Below are 23,779 nucleotides of genomic sequence, written 5' to 3' on the forward strand. Positions count from 1 at the left end.
CTTATGGGAGGAAAAAAAGAAAAAAGAAAAGAAAAGTCTGGCAAATTCTATTCACTTGTTATATTTTATTATGATGATCTCTTCTCATGAATATCTGAGTACCAACGACAAGTGGGGCCCCACAGCACAAAGACAGTTTCTGCTTTGGAGAGCTTACCTCTACGAAGTCGGGACAGGCCAGATGGTAGGGGCAAGAACTGTGCCACAGAGCAGAGGCAACAGGCTATCCACATACATTCTGTTAGTTCCAATTATTTTTTAATTTTTAAGTGGATATTCCCCTTGGTCCTCAAGGGGAAATGAGCCTCCAACATGAGATAATTCTCTGGATACATCTGAAAAAGGAGACAGACAAGGAGATCTGGACATAACGAATGCTTTGATTAAATACAGCCTCTCATAACCCTTTTAAATTGATGTGATTTAAACAGACAACAAAGAGCAGTTGGAAGTGTCTGTGCCCATGGGGGAAGGGCAGAGGAGTGATAAAGCATCCATAAGCAATGAACTGCTCCCCCTTTCCATCTTCCTTGCATGTTTTGTTTTTTTTTTTTTCCTCTCCTGAGGTAGCAGGTATGTTGCAGTACAACTTAGCAATTTGGATACAGACATCATTGTTCTCTGCTGCATATTGTTAATGGGACATTCACACACATCACTTTAATGCAGAAAGACACTGCAGTTTGTAGGCATTTATTCAATTTTCTCAATCTCCACTGGAATCTGGTGAGAGGGTTTCCAAACCATCACACTCATTTCCAAACGAGCCACACTCGTTCCCTGCAGCATGCACAGTCTCTGGCTGCAAGTTGAGGGACAGGCTCCGTCTCTGCCTTCATTTTGCACAATTTCCGAAGTAAATCCATAGACGGTTGCTAGCTCACACTAGTCAGCCACCCCAGTCATTTCATGTGAGGTCCATAATACCTGGTGCTTTACATAAGCTCCAGCTCCAGAAGTGTCTGCAGGGCTTGTCTACCTGGTCAGGTGCAATCAGGAGCTTAATTCTTCCTGCACACTTAGCAGGAGCCCTGGTAGCTGCTGCTGTTAGAGGCATGACTCAGGGCAAGACTAGACTGTCTGATGAAGCAGATGCTCAGATCCTCAAAGCTTTCCCTCTTGAAGTGTATCATTTGATCTAATGAAAGTTTTTGCTTCTCCCTTAAACCTTACACTCATAGAAGATCACAACTGCTACTAACTTTGTTTTAAAGTCTCCGTATGGTGTGCCTTCTGCCTTGAGTCAAAAACGTGCTTTTGCCTCTGGGTTTCAGATTCAAAAAACCCACAATGTGCCTCCCAGTGAAATACTCATTATCAAACTATTTTGACTGATTCAAACCATTGCATAGAACACAGTTTGCTCCCTGGGTAAGGCAGCATGAAGGAACCAAAAAGTCACAAAGCATTTCTCCCATCCTGGGTGCAGATGGGTGTAGGCAGAGTACACCATAGCAGGTTTTCATTTCTCTTTCAAGGGAGATACCAGGGATGCTTGGGTGCAGAATGATGCACTATGTAGAAATGATATGCACCCTGCACAGGAAAAAATAAAGCATGGATGTTGGAAATTGGTGGCCTTCATACAGCCAGTTAGCTGCATAAATGTCAACCTATTTCTCATCAATGTTAAAACAGCGTTGCATTGCTGCAAATTGAAGTCTGCGTGTAGTGGAGTCCCTCAGCAGTGCCACCTTTCCTCCATTGCAGTAAGATTCAGAGGAAGTAATCATGTTCAAAGCAGCCTTTAGAAAACTCGACAATTAATCTGAGTACTCTGCAGGCAGAATCAGTCCTGGTAAAGGATTTAGATTAGTAAAAGAAGTAGGTAAGACCTTCTGAGCAGTAATATTTATTAAAAATAACTGGGTTTTAGGAAGGGATACAAACCAACCAGAATCTTCTGGGGCTTAGAAAAAAAAAAAAACACAGCTCACTAAATTTTCCCATAACTGCTGACTGCACATTTCCTCAAAACGGTGCTCACTGCTGTTTTGTCTGTGTTATGACCCCACCTGATGTTTTGTCCCACTTGATCCAGAGGAAGGTGTCCCTGCCCGTGGCAGGGGGTTGGAGCTAGGTGATCTTTAAGTTCTCTTCCAACCCAAACCACTCTGTGATTCTGTGAGGTGCATATTACATATTCAATTTTCCCTCCAAGATTAATTTTCCTCATGAATCTATATATTAATATATCAGCGTTGGATACATGACCTTATAAAGCACCTGAGAGGTGCATGCTGATGATATTCAAGGTCAGGTTCTTGCTATTTCAGACTGTAAAGCACTTGCCTTCAGGAGCAAGGCAGAGGTCCATACCACATGTTCAGCATTCAGCATGCATCCGAAGGCTAACGCAGAGTGCAAAGCATCATCTTGACATCTCGAGTATCAGTTCTAAGTACTCACCAGTGATTTATCAATCTCTTCTTTCTGTGGAACTTTTTCTTCATCTGCTACAGCTAAATTCTTCTATTAACTCTTTTGAAGACTGGGGTAAACTGCTCCCAGAGAATTTATACTGGCTTCCAGAGCTGTCAGGGTGCGTGTATATCTTCTTAAAGTACATTCATTATAGATTTGAACATTGTTACTGTAAAAAAAGCACCTACCTTCTCTTATTCCTTTAGCTTCAGATGATCGTGTTTCATATCTGCCAGGACATGGAGTCATTCAGAACGAGTCTTGGTTTCCATAATATTTAAAAATATTTTTAAAGTGAGATAATCTCATCCTTCTTTCCCAGATGTGTTCAGATGAAGACAATGAACTTTCTCTGTTCTCTGCAGCACATGGGAATGGCTCTGAGTGTGGTATGTATTTGTGTTTACACTGCCATGGTAACTGTGTTTGTTCTCTGTACAGTAGGGCACATCACCGTGAAAGGGCCATTGAAATTAGCATAGACAGTGACTTCATATTCACCACCAAAATTTGACTCCAAGCGCCCTGCACATTCATTTTTCCTTTGAAAACAGAATGGATGGCAAGTTACCAATGAGTAGCAAGTCTTTGAGGCAGCTACTTCTTTCTTAAGTTTTCTTTCTTGCTTTAGTTGGCAAAGTTTTGGATTTTTTCTAGCAAGCCAGGTGTATGGAGTGTTATTATATTACAGACTCATAGAATGATGCATTATAGAATTATATAATATTATTACAGAATATAATTGTTATACTATGTTATGGAATATTTAATAATAATGACAGGGTCTTACATCCGTTTAAGACTCCTTTCAGTGCCCTTGTGGTGAATGGATTTGATTCCTAGTTGGGCATGACCTTCAGAGGGATCCACAAGAACTCTACAAATTCCAGTTAAAACACAAATTATACAGGGGAGTCACTGCAGAAGCAGGTACAGATGCTGCTGTTTCCAGATTTAAAAAAAAAAAAAAACCTTCATATGCACTCTCAGCAGTAATCTGGAACTGAATGCCAAAAAAAATGCAGTGCCAGAGGGCCAGAAAGTAAGCAGCACTTGTCATTCCTACAAATCGCCCCATGCAACCTTTAATGACCATGACTTACAGGCAAAGACATTACTGTTTTATTCTTCCCACATTCCAGTTCCAGTCTTTTTCTGACCCTTCACTACAGCACACATGAATTAAATAGCAAGCTCTCCCAGGCAAAGGCCTTGCATTATTTATCTTTACTGTTTTGGTACTGAAGGAGTTGAGGAGGAGAGGGCATGCTAACACACGGATACATGAACACATGCGTTACCCTTTCTTAAAGCTAAATATTTCTGAGGAGAAAGTTAATAAAGTAAGTTCCTGATTCTCCGATACATAAATTACCTCTTTGTCACTGCCAAGACTGAAAATTAAATGAAAACTATTGAACCTTCTATGTCTTAAAATTAAAAAATTGATTTTAATGTTAGTGAAAGATGGGTAATAATGTAGAATTCCATTTTAAATATAATAACGCTAAAGAGATACAAAAAGCAGACATCAAAATACCAGCTCAGAGTAACTATTCCAACTACACCAGTGACGAGGGGCTTATCATTACTGCCAATACTTTGCTCTGGTCGTTGTGCTCCAAATAAATAAATACATCCCATTTTAATCATGGCTAAGCTTTTATACCAAGGTTTGTTAAATTATTTTTCTGCTAGCACAAACATGATCTAGGTCACCAAAACGCAGCCAGCTGAGCTGTAATCCAATAGTTCTTTAACACCAGACAGCGCAGAGTGCAGGAGGAGTTTCCCTGCCCTGGTCCTTACTCAAGCACCAGGGGAATGTCGGGGGCTGGAACCTGGCTGGGCCATTAAAAGTTTTACTTTTGGCAGGGAGGCACAGTGAGGTGGGGGCCTGCACGAATAAATAACTTGATGGGAGACTGCACAAATAAACAACTTAATGGAATAAACGGTCACATTTACAGGAGTAATTTACCTTTATATTAACGAATTTAAAACCAGAACTAAAGTTTTCGCATTATGTTCTTACCTATCTTGGCTGGCTGTTTAGGGCTCAGTGCAGTTAAACAATGATGGATGCAATTCAGGTCATGCTGCAGCCTCAGTGAGAAGAGATTCTAAAAGATTCGCCTTCAGTGAGCAAGAAAATAAAAATGAAAGAAAATTCAGAGATAAGCATGGTTGTTAGTTCAACAAAGAACAGTCACGTGAGAGCACTGAGGAAGAAGATCAATGAACTGAAAGACAACAAATGAGATAAGGAAGCCTTCAGCTGTGAAGGGATGGATGTTTTCTCAAATGAGAAGGAATGAGGCATTGCACGTAAGTGGAATACACAACTCCTATTTTCTATTTTTTGCCCAAGGATCTCAGTTTTTCATTTTATACTGAAATAAGTCATGTAGCTTTCTGCTTAAGGGTGTTTTGTTCTCATCTTTGCATTTTCTTGGAGACACGATTTTCCACTGCACTGCACCATCTGCTCATCGCTTACACCACTGCAGAGTGGAAGGGAGCGCAGTGCCCGGCATGCAGCATCCACGTTGCTTTGAGCCACTCATCTACACAGAAAAGACAAATGTTGCTCAGTGGGGAAATCTTACTGAGAACATATTTTTCATTTATCTGTACTCCTGTGAGTTCCCAGAAGCTTGGAGCACATGAACATTCTGGTCTTCTCTGTCCTCGTGCACTCCTTCACCAGCCTCACTGGACACGAGCAATCCTGGAGGCTAAAAAAAAAAAAAAAAAACAACAACACAACTAAAACGACAACCTGGAACAGAAGGCAAACGGAGGCTAAAACCTCTTCCCTGTTTTCTGCTGGCCATACACATGTGCAGTTGGCCTCCTGGATGCTGGAAAATATAATATTGCTTACCTAAGACTTCAGGCTTCAAATAATCTTGTGTATCTTTTTTGTACTGGAATATTCCAAGCACTGCTAAAAAGCATCAGTTAAAACAAATTCAGGAAAACCAAGATAGATAAACAAACAAAGTACCATAAAACAATGCTGGGGAGAGCATCCTGTGCCGAGGATAATCCCCGATCTGATTTCACGCAGGTTTGCAAGATGCCAAAACCACAGGGCTCGGCAGCAGCCGACCTGGCCCGGACACAGTAACCCAGGAGAACAGATTCATTCCCTCCTGATGGCTGCTCTCAGCCCATTCCCTACCAAATGTAGAAAAATACCTAAAACCACAATTGTTTCAAAGCTGACTTGGATAAACTAAGCTCTTGGTCACTTTTCAGCTCAAACCAGCTCACCCTAGGCTTATGTATTACAAAGTTGAAGAGAACATGCCAGCACGTTTTAGCGTTGGTGCCATGCCACAAGGGAGGTGTAATGCCTGATATTACTTTATGGCACTGAGGTAATTCAATAAATTACAAAAATATGCTACTGGTAGAAGAGAAACAAAGGTCTAGAGCCACCCAAGAAAGACAGAAACCTCGAATCCGAGGCAGTGGTTCTTCTGCAAGTGGACCCATGCAATGCAGACAGAGAAAGGAGACGTGGCTCTGGCGATGTAGCATTAATAATCAGCAGAGGCAGGAGTTCCAGCCTGTATTCCCCACATGATGCCATCTTTTTGATTTTTTACCACTGACTGGCTGTTCAGACTGCCATATGATACTTGGTATGCTTGAACAGGCAAGGGAGATGCTTGCCCCGACCCTGGGCCGTGGGGAACGTCCAGCTGGCCAACCCTGCCAGCCAGATTTCAAGGAAAAGTTTAGAGCTAGGCCAGTTGGCATGGGCTTTAAGGAAGACTCGAGACTGGCAGGTATCCCACTCACTTCACAGTGTACTGCTGGAAGCGATTAACTTTTTGATAAGGCCACTTCTTTAACATGCTAATATGTTTACTGCCACGTGTTCCATGAAGTCTTGGAGAGGTGCAACTTGCCTGCCTCCTCGATACGATGTGGAAACCCTGCAACAAATAGAGACAGGAAATGGCCAATAGTAAAAGAGATGCTGGAAGGACGGATAAATGTGATCTTTAGAGCGTTTCCCAAACGTAAGTGAAAGCCCAGAGCGCAAATTTCTCATTTAAGTTGGATTTTTTACATAAAGATCAGCTTTCAAAACACCACGGCTGAGTTCTACAAACGAAATCCCACCACCAACTACAAAAAGTGTTCTCCTTCAAAAAATAAAGACCTGAAAAGGCAAAAGCTTCAGCAAGTCTTTGACAATCCTCAAACTTACAAGAAAAGGCAAGTAGTAGTCTTTCACCCCAAACCTGAGAACACAAACTTGCATTTCTCATTCTACCGACTCTCTTCCCACTGCACGACAACCCCGACGAGCCTTTAAGCCGTTCGGGGGGCTCGGCATTGCTCACCAAAGAGCGCACGGCACCGAGCACAACGGGGCTAGCAGCGCGCACCCGAGGAACACCGAAAATCCCGAACTGCTCCGAAACAAGTGCGGCTCCAGAGCAGAGCCCAGGGACCCCCGGAGACCCCCAGGGTCCCCCGCCGCGCTGCGCACCCCGCAGGACGCGGACCCCGCAGCCCCGGCCGAGCCTCCCCATCCCTCCCCAAAGCTCCTCCGGGTGGTGCCGCCCCGCGGGGGCGGGCGGGGGCCGGGGCGAGCCCCCCCCCTCCGGTCCCTCCTTCCCCTCCCCGCCCCGGCTGCACGGGCGGAGCGCTCTCCCGGCGGGGCTGCGCCGGGCCATGGAGCAGCACCTGCGGCGGCTGAGGCAGGAGCTGGTAAGGGCTCGGGGCAAGGGTTGGGGCTGGGGGGGACCCCAAGCTGTGCCCCCCATCGGTGTTTGGCGGGGAGCAGCGGCCGGGGCCGTGCGGGCAGCCGTCGGTGCGAGGGAGCTGTTTAAACCGGGGGGGAGGGAAAAAAAAACAACAACAACAAAAAAAAAAAAAAAAAAAAAAAAAAAAAACAACCCCCCCCCCAGGTGTCCGCAAAGATTGGCGACCAAAGAAGCGTTTGCGGTGGCCCCCAGCAGGAGTCCGGTGCGGGATGGCGACGATGCGAGGGGAGCGTCTCGCCCTACAGCGCCGGGGCAGCCCCCGGGGTTCTCGGAGCGCTCCCGGCTGCGAGGGGGGGGCACGGCGGGGACCCCCCATCACCCCCACAAACACACACCCGGGGGGGACAAAAGGAGGGGCCGGGGCACGGCACCAGCGGGCCGAGGGGGTTCGGGATGCGAGCAACCCCCCCCCAGGCTGAGCACTTCGCAGGGCGCTGATTTCTGGCGGTGTTTGTGCTACCGGGGCTGGGTGACAGGCTTACCTGCCGGGTCCCCGTCCTGATGCGATGTCCCCGTCCTGCTGCGACACGGGGCTCTGCTCGCCTTTGTCACCTCCAGGTCGGAGCTGGCGGTGCCCGGGCTCCAGCGGGGCAGGCAGGCTCGCAGGTGGGCAGGGGGCTTTGCTCCGAAAAACCTGGCAGCAGCCGGTGCCGCTTCACCTGGTGGCGTTGGCGACGTTTCCCAAGCAAAGAGAGCGGCCGGAGTACAAACTAAAACAAAGAAAGCGAGAGGCACGGGCGGGCTGGGTGCGATGAATGAAATGCAAATCGCGACACGAGACGCGCACGTTGCAACCTGGAAGGCCTTGAAAATCCGAACAAGTCGGAGGGTGAGGTGGATAAAATGAGTCACTCTCAGAAGAGTGTGCTTAGAATAAGGTTACTAAATCTGTTTTTTTGTCTTACTAATAAATTAGTCTCATTATCTGAGCAGTAGTTTGTGTAGAAGCCTAAACATTGCACCTTTGGCTTGTGATTCAGAAACGTGCCTGCTTTGCAGAGCACAACACAACATCTGGGGGGTTGGAATATACCTGAAAACAGATTCCTGACACTTAACGTGAAAACCAAAAAATACCAGAAATGAGAAAATTCATGCCCCTTCTATAGTGCAGTAGCAGAATATTTTTAACTGTAAAAATGCCAGTTTTTATTATATTAATAAACCAGGGCATTAGCTTGGCAAAGATTTATGCAGATGCTTGGCTTAGACTGGGAAGGGACATTTATCACCTTCAGTAGGACCAGTCGTGACTTAACTGAAAGTAGCCCCATATTCCTATGCTTGGTTTTAAATAGTCATGTTCTTTCCTCCTCTCAGCCTCCCCCTCCAAATTACCCTTACTTAGAAACATATTTCAACAACAAGCTCTCAGGATTTCAGTGTGCAGCTTTGGAGTTGCTCAGAGAGCGCTCCGAGAGCATGGCTTTCATCGGGAGCTTGGGGAGCTGCAATTGCACTTACTGAGGGCAGGAGGTCTGTATTAATTACAATAAGTATAAGCGATATCCTCGGCAATAACAGCTTTTAAAAATCAATACTGTCAAGATAGTCTGGAATTAAAATAGATTAACGTTTCTTTAAAGACCAGCCAGCAGCACAGGAGACAGCTGCAGCCATCTGCCCTGAATGGTGAGTGGGAACCGAGCCTCTTGACCCTGCCTTCCTTGCCACTTTCTTCATTACTTGGCAGGGCATGCCTCCAGATGTTAAACGCACCAGAACCAAGAATCATGCGGGAGGAATGGTGGGAAGGACTCGGTCTGTTTGCTCAGACAAACAGAGGCAACAAGCTGCCCCTGTGCACCTAAAAGGGAGCCCTGTGCCCAGCTCCAGGGCATCACACGGAGGGCAGAAACACAGAGATTTTCCTTCTGTGCACGGAGCAGCTCTGGTCAGTACAATGCGAAGGCTGGAAGCCACCTGGTCTGCACAAGTTTAGGTTGCTTCAGTTTCAACTCCAGCCTTTGGCTGGTTTTGAGGACTTTTTTTAAAAAAAAAAGAAAAAAAGAAACAAGCGGATGTTGGCACAGCTCCCAGTTCACAAGGAAAGGTTATCTGCAAGTGCAACTCAATCCCCCATCAGTGTGGGATTCGAGGATTCCAGCTCTGATTTTTCTTGTTCCTGTTTTATGTATTAAAACCATATTTAAGTAATTGTGTGCTTGGCTCAGGCTGCTGGTGTGCCCAGACGTTTCAACACACAGCCTGTGCATTGAGATCACGCCGGGCTTTGCCAGACAAGTCACAGATGAGCGTGGGTCTGGGCATGCTTACACCAGCCTCCGTGTCAGCCTCTGGGAAGGCTCTGCCAGGCCTCTCACGATGGCTCCCAGAGATAAATTTGGCCCATTTCAGTCAATGAGAGCACTCATATTCCCACTGCATGTTTTCCATTGTAAGCCGATAGTTTCTGGCATGTGTGGTGTCCCTTTGATTGGAATTCATTCAGAAGCTTCCACATGCAAATGTTTTAAAGCCAGGAGAGTCTCAGCTGACACAGCCATTCATCACAGCCGGGCGTGCGACCCGAGCACAGCACAGGGTCAGATCCGTTTCTGAAGCTGGGGTCCTTGTCCTGGTGCTGACATCCCCGTCTGGGTAGCTCTGAACTGGCCGTGTCTGCTCTCTGCTCCTCAGTCTCTTGACGTATAAAACACAGACCTTGTCCACCTCCTCCTAAAGCCCCTGGAGATTTAGGGATGTGAGAATGTACAGGGCTGGTTTGTAGGCCTGGCACAGAGTACACTGTGCTTCTCCTCTCGTTGTCACCTGTCCTTCATACGGCGATTGTGAGATGTGCCGCAGCACTCACACATCTTCCCTTAATGCAGTTAAACTCAGAGCTGAGAGTCCTTTTCACTATCAGCTGGACTCCGAGTCTGCAAACATCCTTCTGAGGCACAGAAATATTATCTCTGCTTTCTGAGTTACAGAATATTATCTCAGCTGAAAGATCAGATTTAACAAGAATTGTCTTGCTCGGGGATTAGGAGAGAGGAATTTCATTTCCGCGTCTCATGCTGCAGATGGCATTACCTCTGTAAACTTTCTGACACGGGGATTGTTTGCATTCATACATAGTAACATCAGCAGAGCACAATGGGATTGGGGTTTCAAGGCTCCTCTACCAGAAGAATAAATCTCTTGTCTTTATCTACGTAGGGGCTGGTGAGTTCATGGGGCAGATTTACCTTGCACTTGGGCTTTGCGTGGCTCTCAGGGTGAAGGGTTGCAGTCAAGACAGCCAGAGCTGTGACTTCACTCTGAACAGTTTGATTTTTCTTGAGGTATCCAGGACATTTCTGGGCTTTCTGCTGCCTTTTACTACTTGTCCTTTTAGATGGGGAAAAGTAGATACTTAAAACAAAAAACACCACTCCAACTTAAACTTCTGAATGTTCTCCTGCACATTCATCATAAATACATCAAATTACCGAGTTTGATAGAGTCTGACTCCCCTCTCATATTATGTCCTGGTAGACGATGTTTCTTGCTATGAATATCTTACAGGAATAGAACATTTGGTCTGACTGAAAAATGCAGCTAATTATTTTTACTGTCTCACAGTGGATCCTATTCCAGTAACTGTGTCATGCTGGAAACGGATTCTCTGTACTTTCATTAGTGCTATTTCGGGAGCAGCTCTTGTGGTCTGCAGTAGACGGGGCACAAGCAGCAGCGTCCAGGGCTGACATCGCTGCTCACAACTGCAGCAGGTGGAAACATGCAGCTTTGTTTGTGTCTGTTGATGAACTGATCCCCTTCAGGGGGGCTTTTCCCATCACTGCTGGGATGGCGTCAGAAAGCTTGCGTGGTTATCACACATCTTTCCTTGGCATTTGCCTTGAGGGAGGGCACAAAGCAGAAGCTTTGGCAGCAGAATTCCTGTTATGCAGAATGTGGGGGAGAGAAAAAGCAATTACAGGCCTTGTCCATTTGTTTATTTCCAGAGAAGACTTCTGAAAATTAAAACTGTGGATTTTTTTTTAATTTCAGCTGCACACATTCAGGAATTTTTATGACCAGATACCCAGTGCAGGCAGGCCACTTGGCTGAAAACCGACATTTTTAACCATCATCTTCAAGGGACAGGCTGTACACTGAGGCTTGCGGTCTTCCTCAGCCCCATGTTGAGGAGTCTGAAGGCCAGAGTTCTTTTTTGATTATTTACTGGCTGTAGAGAATTGATTTTCTGATTCGCCTTCAAATGTGTGTGATCAGGAAGCACAGAACAACAATTGAAAGGAAGGAAACAGAGTAAGGCAGATAGTTAATTGAGTGATGTGAACTGCGTCTTCCACAGTTAACATCTGCTTGAGAGCCATTTATCCCACTGGGAAATTCTTCGGTAAAGTTTCAGCATCCTTCCTCTTTCAGATAGATTGTGAGCTCACACTTAACATCCTAATTTACTCCTAAAATATTCTGGGAAAACAGAGGTTAAAAAAAAAAGATTTGAAACCCTAGTGATAAAGTTCCAGGACAGAACGACCATCGCAGGCCCATGGCATCCAGGGAAAGCCAAGCAGGGCACGACATGGAGCTAGTAGGAGGCTCCCTGCGAGCACTGCAGAGCTGTGCCCAGCTACAGTTGCAGGCTTGCTGAAGATTAATCTACCTAGTGACCCAAAGGAAAACACAGAAACAATATGATCAGCTCAGCATTTCTAAAATAATTTTGGTCTCTATTAGGTCATCCTCTTTAAATACAAATTGTTTGTGGCTGGTTCTGTTGCCTACCAGCCCTGTTATTGAGAGCTGCGATTTGCCCTTTGCTCTTTCCTGTCCCCTTAGCAATAACTTCCTCTCGTTGCGCTGCTTTACCTAGGAGCTGGACATCTGTCTTCCTCCCCGCTATGAGGGGTGCACTCAGAGCTCTTCTTCCCAGCCCCGTGCTCAGCTGCAAGCTGCGATGTGTTCGCTGGGTTTTCTCTTTCCTCCGGTCAGCACCAGAAAGCTGCCGTGGTCCTGGGCAGGCCAGATGTGCGGATGGGCTGGGAACAAAACCAGCTGTGGCCCGAGGGGATTGAGCGGAACTGAATTCCAAAAACTTGGTGAATTTAGATGCTATTAAGAAAAACTTTGTTCCCAGAGCGAGCTTAAAAAGTTCTTGATTTACGAGTGAAATGGCAAGTGAAATCTCCCTTATTTGTATGTCTCATGTATATGGTTTTGAGTCTGATAAAATGCCAGTAAGTGCTAGAGGATGTTCCTTGGGGCAAGTTGTCCTCTTGCTGTGTTAATCGGTTTGGGAATCACTGATTTATGAGCTGTGAAAACTGGTTTGGGTTGTTGCTCCAGGAATAAGTATATCAAAGAAATGATTAGAAAGGTATAACTTCCAAATTAATTGATGCCTTTGCCATCCAAAATGGCAGATTTTCAATGTAAAAAAATCCTGAACATATTTGAACTCCACCAATTTTGAAAGATGGGGGCTGAGTATCTGGGGCTGGTTTGGCAACCAGTTTGGGATTTGCAGCTCGCAAGCACAGAAGACAGAACATCTCCTGATGCCCTGTGGTGGCCGGGTTACATAAAGTCACTTGCGTAACCTCAGCAAGCACAGTCAGGGTCTCTCTGCACACCAAATTAAGGCTCTCTGGGGTTTATCTCACATTCACGCTCTGTTTGAAATTGCGCTTTCGTTCTTCACAAATCCCAGCTCCTTCTACACCAAGTGCCTGACCGCAGAGCTCACGGGGCTGCAGGGGTTCTCTGCTCGGCCTCATGTTCCCATCACCTTACAGCCAGAGCATCTGCCTGACTTCCAGCCCAATCTGCTGCATTAATTGCAGAAACTTCCCTTCTAGCAGCCCAGAGAACTTGATCTTGAATCTTGGCCAGGGTGGTGGTCTCAGATCCGGGGGAGCTTGTTCCTTTTGTCAGCAGTTAAAGCCTGGAGAGTCTCAGAGAAGCCAGCGTGAACTTGGGAGGAAGGGTTTCTTCTTGGCAAACAGGAGAGAATGGCTGTTAGACACAAAAGAAGAAACTTCTTTTTCCAGAGCTTTCTCTCCATGGCAAGTATTCTTAATTACCACAGAGTAATTACAAGTGGATGAAATCCAAGCCCCTGCAGACTGTTTGGTCACCAGTCAGTGACTTCACTTGGGGCTGGGTTTTGTTCACACTCTTCAATCCATGAAAGACGAAGCCAGTGCCACAAATAGCAAAAGATAAAGCAGGTTTCTCTTGGAATTGGTTTTGTTTGTTTTCCCAACTTCCACAACCTGAAGCTTTAGCAGCGTAATTAAGCAGAGCTAAAAGCTTCAACACCTTCCCAGCCCTTTTGCTGAAAGTGGAGTGGATTTGCATTGCCAGGGACACCGAGGCCATCTCAGCCAGAGGTGAGCTGCTGGGCAGTAGGTGAGGACCACCCAAACCTCAGCATCAATACCAAGAAAGCATCTCTGCTGCTTTTCCAGTGCCTTGGCTCCAGGCTGGTGCTGGCTCTGGTTCAGCAGAACCAGCTCATTCATCCAGGTTCACTTCTGAACACAAGGGGAGCGCTGGAATCTGGGCGTTCGGGGCTCAGACCTCTCACCAGGGGGAGGCTGGGTCCGTCTGCGAGAAACGAGCACGCAGCTGATAAATGCTGCCCATGAAATATTAATGCTTAATAGAGCCTTGCTGGATGAGGCATGCATTGTAATGATACCACCCATCGGGGGGGAGTTAATTGAATCAATGAGGTGAACAGCAGAGCCGCCCAGCATATGTTGGGGTTGCAGTCAGCCCGGGCGGTGCGGGGGGACCCGTGTCACTCCGCTCAGCGTGGCCACACCGCTGCACCCGCCAGGGGATTTGAGGGGAAGCAGCCAATGAAGGGCCGAGCCAGCTCCAAATCCAGCTTTTTGCAAAGCCCCAGATAAAACAGACTTCCATTAATAAGGCGAGAAAGGTTAGGACGAGGAGCATTACAGCAAATCTGGAGAGGTAAGGTGATAGTTTTGTCTGAAGCTTGTAGAACATATGGCCTCAGCTTTTGTACTGGTAACCCAAGAGCTGCGGTAGTCTGGAAGTGGGGCATTATTTGCATATCTGCAGAAGCAGAGGTTTATTTGCTGATGTTAAAAAAATTAGATAGCTGGGGACAGTTGATAGTGCCATTGGGAAGTTGGCAGAGTTTTTCTGAATCTCCACAGCCAGCGCGTTCGTTCTGGGTGGTAAATGAGTTTCTTGGGAGGGAAGCTCTGAAAAATCAGTGGAATCTCCCTGCTAATTTTAGGTTTGGGGTTATGAAATGGAGATAGGATTTTGTGGTCAGAAACTGTTGTGAAGCTTTCCACTTCCAGAGCTAGGCTGTAACAGAGAATCATGTTTTTTGATGACTGCTCTGCTGCACTGCTCAGATCTGAGCACAGAAATGGAAATAGAGCAAACTAAACTAATTTAGCAAAAATGAAGTAAAAAAAAAAATGAAAGCTTCATAAAGTAAAGCTGAACAAGAGATGTATCTGTCCTTTTTCATACTAAACTTAAAGATCTATTGCTGTACAAAAAAATCTCATGAGCCTTTTAAACTGTTTTTGACAGTATAGGCTAAAGCTGTTCCTAGACAGTGGTAATCTCTCCTGCAAGCCACCTTGTATCAGTGCAACGCCTTCACCTCCAGCCCTGCCATCCCCTGCTGTTCTTCCCTCTCTCCTTCCCCTTCCCCTCCCCACGAGGGGTGGCAGCTGTTGGGACATACAGCCCGCTTGTTTTATGGTGCTGCTTCGGGAATATGATCCAGATCCTACATAAGAAAGGGAAAGCAACAGAGCAAGAGAGAAGAGGGGAATTTAGCAGCTCTGGAAAATACCTTGCGTTTTTCAAGTCTAACATAGAAAGTTAAATCTGTATAGCAAATTTCAGGGATAAAGCAGGACTGCTGTTGGTCTTAGATCACTGTTGTGCTGTAAGTAAGTTTAGAGTTTGTTGTTCTGTACAAGAGTTCAAGTGCATTTACATTTCTTTGATTATCCTCCAGTGATAGATGCCTGTAATGCGAGCATTTAGATCTGAAGATACATTGCCAAGTAATGTGATCCTTATTGGGGTTGATTTTTAATTTAGTTTAGCACTTCAGGTAAAGAAACAGTTCTCAGTGGAAGGCACGGTCTCCTCATTATTCTGACTCCCAGTTTCGGTTTGTTATTCAGGACAAGGGGAACAAAAGCAGTGGAATACACTTAAACTGGAGACAGCTGAAACCAGAGTTATACACCTTGGGTTTCTGCCAAGCAATTAATGGGAACTCAAACTATTTTTGTTGTCAGGTCAAAAAAAAAATCTACTACTTCTGTCAGCTCGCCTTATTCCTAGAGGGTCCAGATTATTTTTAAACCATGTAAAACCCTTAGAGAATTTGAGAAATATCCTGTTGACGTTCCATGAAATGGATGTGGTAGAGGTATGCTGCATGTCAGGCGCGATAAGGGGGGCGGCCACATGTCAGACGAGCTGCAAGCCCAGCTCTCCTGCCCTCCGGTCCGAGCCTCCTCGCCCTCTCTGCTCCCCAGACACTGACCTGCTGCCTTTTTCTTCCCCCGCAGCTGTCCATGAAGGAGGTGGGAGACGGGCTGCACGAGCAGATGAACTGCATGATGGGCGCGCTGCAGGAGCTGAAGCTGCTCCAGGTCCAGACGGCGTTGGAGCAGCTGGAGATCTCAGGGAGTCGAAGCACCAGCGCGGAGCAGCACCCGTGCTGCCGGAGCAGTGGAGCAGGGCCACGGGGCCGGGCAGCAGCAGGGGGCTGCAGCCCCACATCCCTCACCTGCGTGGTGCCACAACCAGCCAGCTTGGCCCATCCCACTGTGCTCCCAGAGAGCGGCCACCTTGGGGACACCTCTTCCTCCTCCTCCTCTTCTTCCTCCTCTAGGAGCACCTGCGGCAAGGATGCCTCCCACACAAAGGGACCTTCCTCGGCCCCAGCCAGAGCAGAGCACGTCCACCCAAGGACATTCGAGCCCAGCAGCCAGGGCATGGCTGGGAGGTGGCCGGCACACCAGGAGTGCCCGGGGTGTGAGGACAGCCACGACTGGACGTCCTCCCTGATGTCCCAGAGCAGGAACCGGCAGCCTCTGGTCCTAGGGGATAACATCTTCGCAGACCTGGTTGGGAACTGGTTGGATCTGCCAGAGCTGGACAAGAAAGGGGAGAAGAGCGAGGCCTCCCTGTCTGCCAGCAGGTCCCAGGAGCTCTGCAGGAAGTTCTCCCTCACAGCCAACATCTTCAAGAAGTTCCTGAGGAGCGTTCGGCCAGACCGAGATAGGCTTCTCAAGGAGAAACCTTGCTGGCTACCGCCTGAAGACAAACAGCCCGAAATTTCCAAAAGACCCAAAAAGACGAACAAACTCAAGGGGACATTTTACTTCCCACTCCATGGGAACATCCAGAACCACCACAGCAAAGTGGAGAGGTGCCCAAAGGGGGAAGGCAGCATCAAGAAACCCAAAACTGGCACCAAGAAAGTCCACGATACCATAGACTACACCCAATCCGGGTTTGATATCAATACAGCCGTTTGGGTCTGAGTTTGTCGTGTCCCCTGCTCTGCCAAGCATTTCTTGCACCAGGGAGGAGCTGAGGCCGTGCACTTCTCAGGAGTCCCCCAAGCTCTCGGCTGGGACCGAAAAGTCTCTGAAGTGTGCCATGCCGTGGCTGCAATCCCCTGCACGTGGCATCTCCCATCGAGCTGCAGCTGGCTCAGCCCCACACACTGAGGCAGCCCGTGGGGACCAATATTTGCAGAAATAATCAGAATTGTTGGCAGCTTTTAGGGTGAGCGGTGCCACCGATAGCAGCTCCTGGAGCCTGCCTCGTGACAGCACCTTCAGGCCCCCTCAGGTCATCTCCAGTTACAGTACCTGCAGCACAAAATTCACTGTATGCGTGTGTATGAGTGTGCAAATATATAGTTTTTTAAAAATTCTGCTTGTGTGCACTTAAAACCAGGTTGTAAACCTGGCAATTCTAGCAGTGATCCTGAAGGACTTGTTATTTAAATTTTAGAAAAAAATGAGTGCTGCCACCTAAATTTCAACAATTGCTACATGCAGGTGTTGAATCCCAGCTCTGTTGCATTTCAGCTGTTTCTCGTCCCCCTGAGCTGCATCTCCACTGTGCTCATAGCACAAATTCCCCCTCCTGCTAAACCAGCAGGGCCGGAGGCTCCTTCATGGACATCTGTGACACTTGGAAACTCCAGCCGCTTTTGCCTCTTTCCATGCCCTTCTCCCCCGGGCTCACATTGAGATACAGCATTGCCACAGATGTTTATTGTTAACTTTGCACTGTGACACAGAATTGCAAGAGACATTTGTTGTTGTTGTTTCCCCTGTTGTTGTGTACAAACCCTGTCCTGAAAGAACCAAGTTCTTCAGCAGCCAGCTCTCCAAGAGCTACAAATAAAGCAGCATCATCCCCGTGTGCTGTGGAGCAGTTTGTGTCCTGGTGCTGGCATCCAGCCCCGTGTACATCAGCCTTTTCTCCCCTACAGAAGCTTCTGGGTTTGCACTGCCCCAAGAACCCAAATCAAGCCACTCAGATGCCCACAGGGGTGCTTCAGCCTGGTCCTGGCCAGCAGTGGGGGCTTGGGGCCAGGTCCCCTCTGGCTCCATTGTGAGGAGACCACAAGTCCTCAGCAGGGGGACATCCCAGGGGGCTGCTGCCACTCCCAGGGCTCAGCACCCCCTGCACAGCAGCATTAGGTTGTAAAAACCTGCTCTGATCACTCCAAGTTTAGGAAGGGCTCGTGTGTGAGCAGCAGCATTGTTTTTTTAAACATGCAATTCTAGTCATGTTTTAGCTTCCCAGGACAGAGAGGCCAGTGGAGCAGAGGCATAAAGGGAGAATTCCCCCCCCAGCCCCCCCTCAGAAATTAAATATAGGCACAAGACAAGCCCTGTTTCTGCCCATACAAGGAGAGAAGAGTGGGTCAGCATCTGACAGCTATGCTCAGCACTTTTTCAGGAACCTGAGCTGGAAGCAAGCTTTTGTTTTCCTTCCTCACAGGCCCTAGCTCTGGGTGCTTTTGCTTTCTCTCCATTTCTCTGAATGCTGAAAGGCTGTTTGGGGCGCTCTGTTTTCCTCCTCTTTTATCAGGACTTCATCCTGTTTGGTACAAAGGCACCCTCCCAGCTCCCACCAGCCCTTTCTGTAGGATCAGCAAAGAGGAGAAAGAGCTTTCTATAAGCAGCAGCACAACAGAGCAGCGGCTCCTTCCTGCACTGACAGCTGAATCCCCCCCCTTGCCCCCTTTTCCTTCATTAAGGAGGGCAACTGCTCCCTCCACCCTCACTAAGGGACCCACCACAGCACACACTGCCCCAGCCAGGGTCCCAGCACCACAGGGCCCCCACAGCACAGGGGGGAGCCAGCCAGCCCTGCCCACCCCCAGATCAAGCCCTGGCCATACCTGCAGCTCCAGCAGCCAAACCCCAATGCAGAAGTGCTGAATAGGGGGTCCCAAAGGCTGATTGTGCCCCCCTGGGGGCTCTTTAAGCCAGGCATGGGCATTGCCCTCAGCTGGGATGAGTGCAGGAGGAGCCCCAGCTGAGCAGGGCAGGGGGTTTGCACAGCTGTGGGCACTCAGGGGGTTGTTTTCCTCCCTGCAAGGCTTTTCCCTTGCTAAGGCAATACCTGCTGCAGGGGGATTTAAAATGGTGCAATTATATGGGATGCAGTGAGAGCTGGAGCCTAAAACGTGCATTTGGAAACCGCTCGGTGGGAAAAGCGATGTCTAGGATTTGCCCCAATTTCCCTCCGTGCAGCCCCTCCTTCCCCCGTGGCTGGGGCTCAGAGAACAAGCAGGCTGCTGGGCATCTTGGGGGTTATAAATGACCGGCTATGCCAAAACATGTGCTGTCTTGCAAATATTTGACACCCACCCCCAGCAGCAGCTGCTGGCAGCTCTGCTCCCTGTCGATGCAGTCTCACACAGAGCCAGCAGGACGCTTCTCCTGGGAACGAGCTCTTGTGGCCCCACACTGCAGCAGCTGCCACAGCCCCATGTTCGTGCCGGCCACATGGCACAGGCCACGGGCACCCTCGGGCCCCCATCCCGTGCCCTTGGAGAGCCTGGCTCTGAAACCAGCCCTTTCTTTCCCTGCTTGGAGGAAACGCTATTGTTTCCAGGCCTGCATGGACAGGGCCGTTCTTGGCCCAGCAGCCGCCCACGCGTTCCTTTCCCACCCAAACCATGCACCCCGCTCCCCCCGAATTCCTGGCTGTGGGGTGGGACCGGCTACAGCGGGTCAGTGCCAAGGGGCTTGGGGTGGTCTCTGTGCCTGCTGCTGCATGCCCTGCTCCTGCCTGCGGCCACCAGCAGGACCACATCAGCCCTGGGCAGGGCTGCAGGACAGCCCAGGGGGCCGGGAGGTCACGTTCGCTTCGTTCCTCCTGCTCTCGAAGGAGCAGAGACCCTCAGGGGTGCTTCGCACAGACCAAGCGCTCAGCATAGCTTCAAACGTGTTTATGTTCCCTCTGCCTCCTAAACGTGTCATCAAAGGGTATCTTGTGCTGGAATAGGATTTTCCAAAGTGTTTACAGTGACAAATTCAGTGTGCTCTGAGCTTCAGACAGCCACTTGAAAATTGCAAGTAAATGTGGCTGGATCTCCACGTTCTTGGGAGAAAAAATATTTAATTAATATTCTTTAAGAGGCATTCAAACAATAAAGACTATCAAGCAAGCCAGTCATCCTACCTCGTTTTGTCTCCAGAGCAGGATTTGCTAATAGATGTGGGTAGAATTTGTGAATTACCATTTCACTTCTCCAGGGACTTTTCCTGAAATGATAATGGCTTTTTCTCCTCTTTTTTCATAAAACTGCCATGAAATAGTTCCCCATTATTAAGTATGAGACCTAGCTAATTAGCACGATGACAGTCTTTAATGAGGCCCTAGCTGTGTTCTGCATCTTTGATAGGTGTGGTTAATACCAAACACTGCAATAATTACAGAGACGTTCCCCCGTGAACCTGTCCCATGCAAGGCAGCGATGGCAAATGAACCTTGGGCGCTGAGATTTATTAGAAATCTCTATTCCTGGATTGTGCGAAGCCCAGAGAGGATCAAGTTGGAGTTAATTTGACACCAATAATGTTCATTCAGACACCAGGGGTTAATGAGATGGCAGTGAGGGATGGATGCAGGAGGAGACTGGCACTGCCCACCACTGGTCTGATCCCAGGAGCCCTGGTTTGGGCACGAGGGGCAGCAGCAGCGAGCCCAGCAGGGAGCTGCTCTGAGGCTCTTGGTGGACTTTCCCTCCCCAGGGGCTGCTCTGCCCAGGTTTGTGCTGGGCCAAGGGGCTGGGGGCAGCACTGCCTGGCCCCACGCACATTGAATAGGCATGGATCAGTGCTGCGTCTGGTCCAGGTCGCCTCGTGTGCAGAGAGGGTCGGGCTCTTACAATTAATGAAGTGATTTCCAGGGTCTGCTCCTCGCTCTGCCTCTCTGGGCTTTCCCATCGCATCCAGCACTGACGCTCACAGCGTGCTCCCTCCAGCCAGATGGCCTCCAGAAGGCTCACAAATGTGCCAGTAATTAAAAAGCTTTTATTTTTAAAACCATTTCACAGCTTACGCTTCTGACAATGGGATGGGGCTAAAGCTGGGCAAGAGGAAAGGCAAATAGAGGCTGGCTGTGCCCGTTTGGTTCCCTTCCCATCGCCCAGCTCCTCTGCATCCCCTGCATCCCAGGGGCAGCTCCGTTGCCGTGCTGCGCAGCGGCTGCACCCCCACCACTGCCAACCATCCGTGCTGATGTGCCTAACTAACCGGAAAGGCCTTCTGACTGGAAACTGAGCAAATTTAACAATTTCCCCTCAATTCCCCTCATACTGAGTCTGGCAGGAGAGAAGCCAATTGCCGTATCATTGCTGAAATAAGACCCATTTTGTTCAAAGCCCACTGCTGTTTATTCACTCCAACATTTTCCCCATCACCTTTGTCATATTATCAGCAGAATCTCTTCTACTTCCTCGAGCAACGTTCCAAGAACCGAACCATGCCTCTCTCTTCAACATCCCTGTCTCTGCAGAAAGAGGGTATGTTTCTCTTTCCTTTTGTTCAAGTCCAATTGTATCCACGTGGCATTTCTAATCAAGAAATCGTACCCTCTTCCAGCTGGCAAGCAGTCTCATATGCTGATTTTACAGAATAAACAAAAAAACAGTTTTCTGCAATTATTTGTGTCAGCCGAAGCTGGGCTGTGACACTGCTGGGAGCTCTGCTAGCCCAGCTCGGCTTTGCTCTGCTGTCCCAGAGATGGCTTTACCCGAGCTGTAGCCTCCCTGCTTGGAGGTGGCTCCTCAAGCCTTCTCGTTCGCCTTGGGGGATTCATTCACTGCCCGGCTGTGAGCTCGCAGTCCCCAGCGAGGTCTTGGTGCATGTTTTTCAGGTGCATTTCCTATAACAGCCACACTGAGCAAAGCCTCTGAACTGGCTCAAGTTTCTTGGTTTTCACCAAGCAGGGAAGAGAAAGGGAGAAATCAATAACCCGGGAAGATGAAACTCCTGACCCTCCTCTGGTCTTCACCTTGGGCAGTCCGGAGGCTAAATGGGAAAAGCACTTTCAAGCAGGCTTTACACAGCACAGGAGACAGGACACGGTCCTGGTGGGGACGGGGAAGGGGCTGGATGAGGCCACAGCCCTGGTGTGGGAGCAGGGGGGAGAGCGGCTGCTGGGTGCTGATGCCCACAGGCTGCCACCTCCCGTGGGGCCAAGCCAGGTCCCACTGCCCATCCCTGGTACTGCTGCCTCGAGGCACAGAGGAGCTCCTGAGCAGGGCACAGGGCTGGGCACCATCACCCAGCTCTGGTTTGTCTGTGCCACCTCTGGAGATGTTGCTGTGGGAGCTGGGGGTGCGGGGGTCCCACCGTCTGGGCAATTAGCGGGCAGATCTGCTCCCTCATTAGCGGACTGAGCCAGCAATTCGGGCTGGACCATCCCAGAGGGCTTCGCTGCATTCACACCATCAGGCTGGCGTTAGCGATGTGACATTTCGAACCTGGAGATAACGAACGTGACATTCTGTCAGGTTTAATTAGTCCCTTTGCTCTGCCCATGACAGCCTCTGCGGAGGTGAAACCTGGAGCTGAGCCTCCGAAGGCGTCACGAGCGGAGGTGAGTGCCAGGAGGCGACACCGGGCCTGAGCTCAGCCGGTGCCCCAAGAAGCAATTGCTTTATTCTTAAATGGATATGCAAACAGCAACTCTCCTTGCATGGTTAGGATAACCAAAGGGTCTCTCCAGCCTCCCAGCACCACGTTTTGTGTCTGTAACAACCCTTTGGGACTGAAAAATCTCCCAAGAGGACTGGCCGGGTGTCAGGAGCGCTGCACAGCGCCCGTCACCTCCGGCCTGGGCTGAGGGCGTTGCAGCACCAGGCCCCGTCTGAAGGGCTTCAGGAAGAGACCCCACTTAACTCGCTGTCCTGGCAGCGGTTCCAGCAGCAGGGTGTGCTGGCAGTGAGGGAACACAGCAAGGGATGAGCCCTGAGCCCCGTGCCCGGCCACCACTCACCCAGTCCACACCATGGGCTCTCGTGGCAGCCAGGGCAGGAGGCCGAGGGGAGCGCTGCCCGGCTGCAGCTCTCCCCAGCTACCTGCTCCGGCTCTCCCCGCTCTCCCTTTTTCATTCCGTTCCAGACCAATTACTGAGAGTTTGCACCCAAAGGCAGCTCGCCAGGCATTTATGCGTGCAGCTGCCTGGTCTGAATGCACTCATGCTAATTGTGTGGAAACGAGTCGCCGTCGGTTTTGTACCGAGCTTCCTGCTCCCTGAATCGAGCTGTGCTTGTAAGGACTGATCACGTCCTCTGACTGAAAAGGATTCAAGAGGGAATCTTTCTGCTTACTGCTTACCTGGTTTTCAAACACTCATCACTCAATGTTGGTGATGCCGTTACTGGGATTTGCTGAGCTTTCCACAGAACAGGTATCTCATTTGCCTTTTTAAGGTGTCTCCTAAGATGAACGGGAACAAACACTCCACCTGCAGCTGGAAACAGACTCAGGAAATTCACTGGAGATAAGAGATATTGCCAGGAGAAGTCAAGCAAAACTCTTCCTTTTGTGGGGCTTTTACGGGCCCTCTAAATCACCCTGAAATGGACAGGACAAAACTCCCTCACCCTGCCCGCGAAGCAGCAAGCCCTGCAGTTCCTTACCGGTGCCAGGCAGCCCCTACGTGCCCAGATTTCTGGGGAAACTCTGCTCTACCTTGCCAGACCCGCGGGTGGCACTTGCCAGGCAGATGAGCATCAATCGGCCAGCTCAGCGCCAAGCTCCTCGCTGGGCAGCAGCACATTTTGCAGGCATGGGCTGCGAATGCATTCCCAGCACCACGAAGTGCTGCAGGGTGGACCTGGTGCTGTACGCATGCCCCTCGTGTGTGAGTCTAAATCGGGTCTGGAACAACCTGTCACTCCTGCAGCATGTCAAAGGTAAATTTCCCCGTATCCCTACCAGAGGGGATTATGTTCCCAGCAGGGGTTCAGGTTTTTTGCCATAATATGATTTAATGTGACAAGTGCAATTAGATGTGACACGTCTTTGCAACATTTCACTACC

General features: G+C 49.0%; 1 protein-coding gene and 1 long non-coding RNA gene across 4 annotated transcripts; one reads left to right on the forward strand and one right to left on the reverse strand.

Moving 5' to 3' along the window:
• Positions 1-957: 957 nt before the first annotated feature.
• LOC119713992 (uncharacterized) lies at positions 958-18,683 on the reverse strand. Its single transcript, XR_011805049.1, has 3 exons — positions 18,619-18,683; positions 7,697-7,924; positions 958-6,374 (listed from the first exon to the last, which is right to left on the reverse strand). It is a non-coding gene; the product is annotated as an uncharacterized lncRNA (long non-coding RNA).
• On the forward strand, positions 7,009-17,630 carry INKA2 (inka box actin regulator 2). Of its 3 annotated transcripts, XM_072028264.1 has the most exons (3): positions 7,096-7,158; positions 8,801-8,846; positions 15,755-17,630. In XM_072028264.1, exons 2-3 carry the CDS (start codon positions 8,844-8,846, stop codon positions 16,733-16,735), a joined length of 984 nt encoding a protein of 327 aa, XP_071884365.1. In that variant the 5' UTR covers positions 7,096-7,158; positions 8,801-8,843; the 3' UTR covers positions 16,736-17,630. The 3 variants fall into 3 exon arrangements, with proteins under 3 accessions (XP_027300586.2, XP_071884365.1, XP_012949491.3); XM_027444785.3 differs by lacking the exon at positions 8,801-8,846 and having other exon boundaries at positions 7,009-7,158; XM_013094037.5 differs by lacking the exons at positions 7,096-7,158; positions 8,801-8,846 and adding an exon at positions 11,733-14,153.
• Positions 18,684-23,779: the final 5,096 nt, after the last annotated feature.

The sequence above is a fragment of the Anas platyrhynchos genome, chromosome 27, assembly GCF_047663525.1.
Source record: "Anas platyrhynchos isolate ZD024472 breed Pekin duck chromosome 27, IASCAAS_PekinDuck_T2T, whole genome shotgun sequence".
NCBI lineage: Eukaryota > Metazoa > Chordata > Aves > Anseriformes > Anatidae > Anas > Anas platyrhynchos.

Bases quoted from the DNA above. Each gene is read 5' to 3' on its own strand.
- INKA2 (XM_027444785.3), top strand. From the start codon at position 7,123: ATGGAGCAGCACCTGCGGCGGCTGAGGCAGGAGCTG. The intron at 7,159-15,754 runs GTAAGGGCTCGG...CTTCCCCCGCAG, and splicing joins GGCGGCTGAGGCAGGAGCTG to CTGTCCATGAAGGAGGTGGG.